Source organism: Chaetura pelagica, unplaced genomic scaffold, assembly GCF_000747805.2.
Source record: "Chaetura pelagica isolate M959 unplaced genomic scaffold, ChaPel_1.0 scaffold177, whole genome shotgun sequence".
Classification (NCBI taxonomy): Eukaryota; Metazoa; Chordata; class Aves; order Apodiformes; family Apodidae; genus Chaetura; species Chaetura pelagica.
In genome coordinates, this window is record NW_009953803.1 from 889,211 (window position 1) to 896,242 (window position 7,032).

Sequence of the window (7,032 nt, forward strand, 5' to 3'; positions counted from 1 at the left end):
TGTGGGGAACGGGACGTGCCACGTCCTGCTGGGAGGGTCTGGGCACTGGGGGAACAGGGAATATTCCCCTGAATGAAACCTGAGGCTACAGATCAGCTCATGGGCAGGACAACAGGAGGCTGATCCCGCTGCCTGAGAACATCCTGTGCTGCCCTTCCCGGGAAGGGAGCAACCCTGCTCCCACCTTGCTTTAAAGAGAGGGTCCCAATGTGGCAAAGGGGAGGGTTCAAAGAAACCAACGTGCCTACCTGTTAAGAGACCCTTAAGCAGATGACCTGTGTCTTTACTTGTGGCTCAAAATCTTTGAGAGACAGAGAAAGCTTTTGAGAAAGATGTGCTCTGTGTGCAAGTGGCTCCTCTAAGGGTGTGGGGGAAGGGGTGGAGGGGAGTGACCTGTCACCTCCAGCAGGCTGCTGTGGCACAGCAGGGGGTGGAAGGAGAGCCAAACCAAGAAGCCCAGCCTGAACACGATGGATCCAAGGCAGCTTTCTGCAGGCAGGGATGGGTATGGTGTGTGTGGCTGAGCCTGCCAAGCGAGCAGTCAGTCTGTGGTCCTCGGGGTGCACAGGTGGGGTGAGCAGCTGTGGTCTGTCTGGCCCAACCAGGAGTTTTTAAGCAGCTGTACTTCACAAGGGTTTCAGCCTTCACTTTACATCAGTAGGATTCCTCCTTTGGCCCCATCTGTTTAAATTCTGACCAGTTTCAAAACCCTGAATAACCCGAAGTGCTTCAGTTTGTGGAAATAGTTGCTTCTGCTTTCTCTGAAGGCAAAATCCTTGGAACACAGGTTATTAAAGAGCCAAAATCCCCCTTCCATGGAGCATCCTCCGGCTCCCCGTCCTCCCAAACCATCAAAAGGGCTTTTCTGAGCTGCTTCCTTTGCTCTCTGGCAGAGCCTTGCAAATGACACTGTTTGTGTTTTTGCATCTGCATCCGGGCCGGCTCACCTGGTCGTAGCACCTCTGGGAGAGCTTGACGCAGCCGGTGGCTGGCAGGTAGCACAGCAGGCAGGGGAGCACCAGGGACAGGGCGCTCATGAAGGACCAGCGGGCACAGCAGTTGGAGTGGGAGCAGGAGCAGGGGTGGTCAGCACACGTGCCCTCGTCATCCTCGTTGGTGCAGTGGTAGAAGACGCCCTTGACCAGGCACATGCAGGTGGAGTAGTTGACCAGGTTCTGCGCCGAGCAGAGGCACTCCTGGTTGCACACCCAGCAGGATGGCAGAGTCCGGGGCAATGCACACTCCTTGCACTTGCATTTCCCACAGGCTTCACACAGGAGAAAGTGCTTGTCCAGTTCCTGAGACACAGGTCCCTTCAGGTCCAGGGGTTTGCAGTTAATCACCTTGGGCTGGATGCGAACGGCTCTGGGGGAGGACTGCTCCACCACGGGCACCGGGGCCATGTGGTCCAAGAGCCTTTGGTCTGAGGATGTGCTGCTGCTGCTGCTGATGGAGCTGGGGCGCCCGCTGAAGGAAATCCAGGGGTGGGTGACATCCTGGTCGCAGTGCTGCAGGTGCTGGTTGGTCAGGACCAGTTCGTGGGGAACTCGGGGACGCTTCTGCGCTGCCGGCTGGGGGGCGGTGGGGTTGTCGGTGTAATCGTTCTCGATGTGAGTTGTCTTCATTTGGTCGATGGGCAGGATGGTCAGGGGGTGCTGCAGCCGCCCGTAGGGGATCCGACTGTCCAGCAGGGGCTGGACCATCACAGCGTTGGGGACAACGGTGATGTTGTGGGGAACCCGGGGCTCCATTGGGAAGGCAGTCTGACAGTGGTGAGAGGTCTGCTCTTAAGTGTCCTGGGGGAGGGAAAGGAGAGAGAAAAGGGGCGGGGGGAGAGAAAGGGCGCATGGTTATTGAGTTCCCCTGCCAGCCCAGCCCAAGCAAAGCTCTTTGCTGAGGCTTGTTGTTATGCAGAAGGTCTTACAAGGTAAATACTGTCCAAGGGAGTCAGGGGGCTTGGTATAAAGTGCACCACTTCTCCTTTGCTATGGTGTTCCTCTCCCTGACTTTGGCCACGGGTAGATCCTCTAGTTCTGGGAGGGCTGCTGTTCCCGCAGTGCCCCCTCACCATGTTACCAAGGGAAAGCACATCTCAGGGTTCCTGGTGCATTCATTTTTGTTGGCAAACTGCCTGAAATGACTTTTCTGGGGGTTGGGGATTTCCCCCATTTGACCCTGATCCCTAAAAAAACCTGACACAAAATCAAGGCTCATCGGAGCTCAGCCTGGTACAAAGATGCTTGGGCGCGTGGGGCTGAGCCAGGCTCTGCCTGCAGGAGGGTGGTCTGGCTTTGCTGAGGAAATGCCCCACGGCCCTCGGGAGCTGCTGGTCTCCACGACTGCTTCCAGTCCTCCTGTGGGAGGGGAAGTTCTTGCTCAGCAGCTTGGCTGGTCACAGACCAGCGTGGGAGCAGCCGTACGGCTCCGGGGAGCGCGCGTGGGGCGGACTCGGTGGGTCACCTCGCCCAGGTAATTAACCACTCCTCGTCAAAACACTAAGTGGGCTAATATTTAGTGTAAGTGCTGTTTACTGGCTGTGCTAGCTAAGCCGCCTGTTGCCGCAGTTTCTAATTTCATTGAAGGAGTGCAATTTATCCTGGAGCCCATCCAAAGATTCAGCAGCGGCGCAGGACAAGAAACCACAGGAAGTAACTAAACTTAAATCAAAGAACGGAAACGACTTGGTTCAAATTTAGAAAGTGCACATTGTTTTCTAGTAGATGTGCCATTTCCTCACGGGGTGACCTTTATTCATAAATAATATAATGTTGGAGATCAGTTTAAAGAAGCAGCGAGTGGAGCTTCAGAGAGAGTTGAGGGGGGGGGAGGAAGAAAAAGGAAATAGTGAAGAGCTTAAGGCACTGCCAGTTGTTTGTGTTCAGCCAAACAAATTAACATTTTCCAACAGCATGAAAGATTTTAATGCTTCAGCAGTCTGAAAAGAAGTCAGGAAGAAACTGCATCCAGCTGTGACCAAGTCCCACACGAGAAGTGAGAGTGAACACATGAGCTGCTCCTGCAAGAGCACAACCCCCCCAAAATGTAACACAAGGCTTCCAAAATTGGATCATGAACTAATGCTGCTTTTTTGGAAGGAGGAAGGGAAGTGCGTTATTACCCGCTGAAAAAAAAATATTACTAGAGCCCAGGATGATATTTGTAAATCGTTGCTTTGATGGATCTCTTGGCATTTGCAGGTTGAGAACCTGCCAGTTCTCCTGCCATCAGTAGGAAGGGGCTGGCAGGGGAGCGGTGGCCGCACCGTGTGGCACGTGCCACCTCGGGACGCTGGCACCAGGGCTGGCCAGGCTCCTTTAACAACTGCTCCATCCTGCAGCAGTGAGGAGGGCTGTGTTGCAGTCCTAATGCTGTTACTCCTTGCTAGTTAAAATTCTCTGCTGGGTCTCAGCCCTTCGTGCAATGTTGTTGGTTTTTTTTTTTTTCATTATTCATAGCTTATTGGCATCCTGACTCAGGAAACAAGGGAGTTTTAAAAGCATCTCTTCCTATTTACTGTATAAAAAGAAGCAATGATTCTGATAACTGTGGGGCATGCAGAAGGAAAAAAAATGGAATCAATTTTAGTTTGTGCATCAGAATCTACTGTCGTGACAGAGAAAGTACTTGAGGCAAGGCAGGGCTGAGCAGCACAGTCCACTCTGGTGGGTACAGCTAGGTGCTGTGTTTGCAGGGAGACTTTGATTTCATTGGTTCTTTGGCTTTTCAGGAGAGAAATGCAGCTGGTTTGGCTGAGTGAATGCAGCAGAGTTGGTATCAGACAGAAGGCAGCAGGAGGAAATGGTGGCATGTTGAATTCCAGACTGGTTTGGGTTGGAGGAACCTCAAAGACCACTCAGTTCCAACTCCCCTGCCATGGGCAGGGACACCTCCCACCAGCCCAGGTTGCTCCAAGCCCCATCCAACCTGCCCTTCAACACTTCAGGGATGGGGCAGCCACAGCTTCCCTGGGCAACCTGGGCCAGGCTCTCACCACCCTCATGGGAAAGAATTTCTTCCTAATGTCTCACCTAAATCTCCCCTCTGTCAGCTTAAACCCATCCCCTCATATCAAGCAGGAGGGCAGCCCTGGGACAGGATCTGGCACCCAGGCTTTGTGTCAGATATGTGGCTGCACAGGCTGCAGTGGGGCAGAGCTAGTGATGACATCACATGGAAGTTATGTCACCAGGTTCATTTGGAGAAGGATTTTGGCCACAAGCTCCCGTGAGACACGCAGAGCCCTGGCAGGCAGACGTGGCCATATGCAGGCAGGTGGTAAAAGGTGCCTTAACTGAGCTAATGCTGAGATAATCAGGATCTCTGAGTTAATTATCACACAAAGGAGATGAACCCTGGACTAAACACCACACTTTAGGATAATTAACATTTAAAATTATTCATAATTTATTTTCTTTACTTTACTATAATACTGTGTCAAATTTGCTTTCTAACAGGCAAACTGCTGCAGAGCAGGGGGACTGAGGGCCCTGACATGGAGAAATCTAAGACCCTGCTAGATATTTGTGCACAGGATCTACTTGGACAAAACCTCTGGACAAGCCAAATAAGACCCAGCTCTCCTAATTCTCAAACCCCTGCTCTGGACACAATGTCTCTCCTGATGAAGATCACCTGGAAAATGTCTTTGATTCACACCACATGAGTTTTGGTGCATGGTCCTTCAACTTCTGCCCTGCTTTCTCACTACACTTGAGCAACATGGGTTTCTGATATTTATGGACTTTTCCAAGGACTGTGACTACATGGCTGCTGCTGCTGCTCTTGTCACCAGAAGTTTCAGCAGTGCAGGAAGATTACTGATGACAGCTCCAGGACAAATATCTCAGGTGCTGAACTAGCGAGTGAGCAGGGTGACAAACGTTCAGCAAGGAGGTTCTCCTCCATTGGCATCTGCCCAGATGACAACAATGACCATATTTCATGGTGTGGTTGCTTCAGGTTTTGTCCTTGTGCTTCCACTGGCACATGCCACGAGCCCACCTTTCCCTGAGCTGTTTCTGCTTTAAGGTTTGTGTCTGCATCCCATGAAAAGAAAGAGTTCAGCAAAAGACCCTGGGTCACTGTGCTCACACCCAGCACTCATGTCATGGTAAAGAAGAGGAAATCAGGGAAGTTCTCAGGTTAAGGACTTGTGCTGGATCAGAAGCAAGTCAAGAAGCCAGATTGCTCCCAGGAGGTCTTGCAGGCTGAGCTGTCCTGCCTGTGTATGTGGATGGATCCTGGTGACTTCCATGGAAGACCCCCCAAGGCATCAGCCTTTGCCCTTTCTCTCTTGGTGTGTTCCCCAGAGGGAAATGTGCAGCTGCAACCAGTCTGAAACTGTTCCAGGATGAGAGGAACAAAGCAAGGAAGTCATCTTGGGAAAGGCAGAAGGTTTTCAGGCAGAGCTAAGGATACCAGACACTCCTGTAGACAGGCACAAGGTCAGATGTCCACTCAGCAGCAGGGAAGCTCACCCCACTCCAGAAGCAGGACACCATTCGTTCTTCACCTCCCCACCAGAAACCCATCATGCATGTGGGACACTTGTCAGCAAGGACAATGCTGCCTTGAGCAGCAGCTTTGGTATCTGAGAGACCTCAGCTTCTGTCAAACCACATCCCCCTTCAGAACTGGTGTTTGAGTTGACCTGGCAGAACTTCAGACCTTAAAAAAGGACAAGAGCTGAAGGGCTGTAACCTTGGGGCTCTTGCAAGCAGAGACAATGAAGCAGAACGAGAGATTTAAGATACTTAAGCACCACAACTTTGCAAAAGCTACCAAACTTTATGTAGGGCCTTTGTTGTCCACTGCACTAATCCAGCCTGACTGTAAATTGCATTTTAATAGAGGAAAAAATGTCATAGAGAATACTTGTAAACAAAATTAGCTAGTCTTTGCTCATTAGTAATTACAGAAATGATAGCATTAATGTAGGCACAAATGCACTGGTTGCAATTGTACAGGCAATTTGCTGACAGGAGGCAGCCGGAAGAAAAATTCATGAGCATGTTCCTACTTTGGGATTTATTAGTTCTTCAGAGGTAGGTGAAACAATGGAGTTCTTTTTGAAGCAGAAATGGCACCAAACTCTCAGGCAGAGAGAGCCTCTCTTCCCCCGTGCCACCCGGGGCCGTAGGGCTGCTCACCACAAACAAATTTCAAGTCAAAACACAGGGGCTGGCGAGGGGGGGAAGCTGGATTCCAAAGTCAAGTTCATAAAAGTGCTGCAGGGCTCCTTTCAGCTCTTCATCAAGGTATTGCCAATTTAAAGTGACTGTTGTAGGAGATAATCACAAGTCCTACAGTTGTAGGAAACCAACTGTTATTTTGAAGTGTTTCTGGTCTGGTTTCAGACTCCCGAGTTTTTTAAGAGTCTTCAGTCATATGAGATTAAAACAAAAGAGATTTTGTGCTTTAATGGGATTTTGGACTTCCCTCCATCACTCCATAGAAAGCTACCTCCTGGCAGGGAATGTGGGGGGAAAGTCACATAAACCCCCAAGAAAGCTGATTCTCATGAATGTCTTCAGAACAATTCTTGAAGCAGTAAGGTTCTGGTATCTTTATTGTCAAAGTGGAATTGGAAAACTTGTCTGCTGATTACTGGAAAACAAAATGGATCTTGACTTAAATATTTAATGAGTGAAGACATAGATGATGTTTATAACTGTCTCAATTACCTGTTAGTTAATAATTTTGATAAGTTCTTTCTCATATGTTTAACAACATTCTAGATGTGTGCAGTAACAGAAAAATAGAGAATAAGGGCTGTAGAGTCCAGAATTGGGTCCTGTGTGGAAGCAATCCTGAAAATCCTGGCCCTGGGAAGCACTGCTGTGACTGATACATCCCCAGAGCCCACAGACCTGCTGAAGTCAACAGGAAAATAGGATAACCTGCTCCCACGACCCACCTCCTGCCCACCCAGCACCAGGTAAAGGTCTCACAGTTTTGCCCAGCCCATTTCTGAAAGCTGCAGGAAATGTCACCACGAGATGCTGACGTGCAAACCTCTGAACTCAGGCTTAA

General features: G+C 50.1%; 1 protein-coding gene across 1 annotated transcript; it reads right to left on the minus strand.

The window, feature by feature from the left end:
* Positions 1-778: 778 nt before the first annotated feature.
* Positions 779-1,760, minus strand: SPRY4 (sprouty homolog 4 (Drosophila)). The gene has a single exon (XM_010001227.1). It carries the CDS (start codon positions 1,749-1,751, stop codon positions 852-854), a length of 900 nt encoding a protein of 299 aa, XP_009999529.1. The 5' UTR covers positions 1,752-1,760; the 3' UTR covers positions 779-851.
* Positions 1,761-7,032: the final 5,272 nt, after the last annotated feature.

Bases quoted from the DNA above. Each gene is read 5' to 3' on its own strand.
- SPRY4 (XM_010001227.1), bottom strand. From the start codon at position 1,751: ATGGAGCCCCGGGTTCCCCACAACATCACCGTTGTCCCCAACGCTGTG.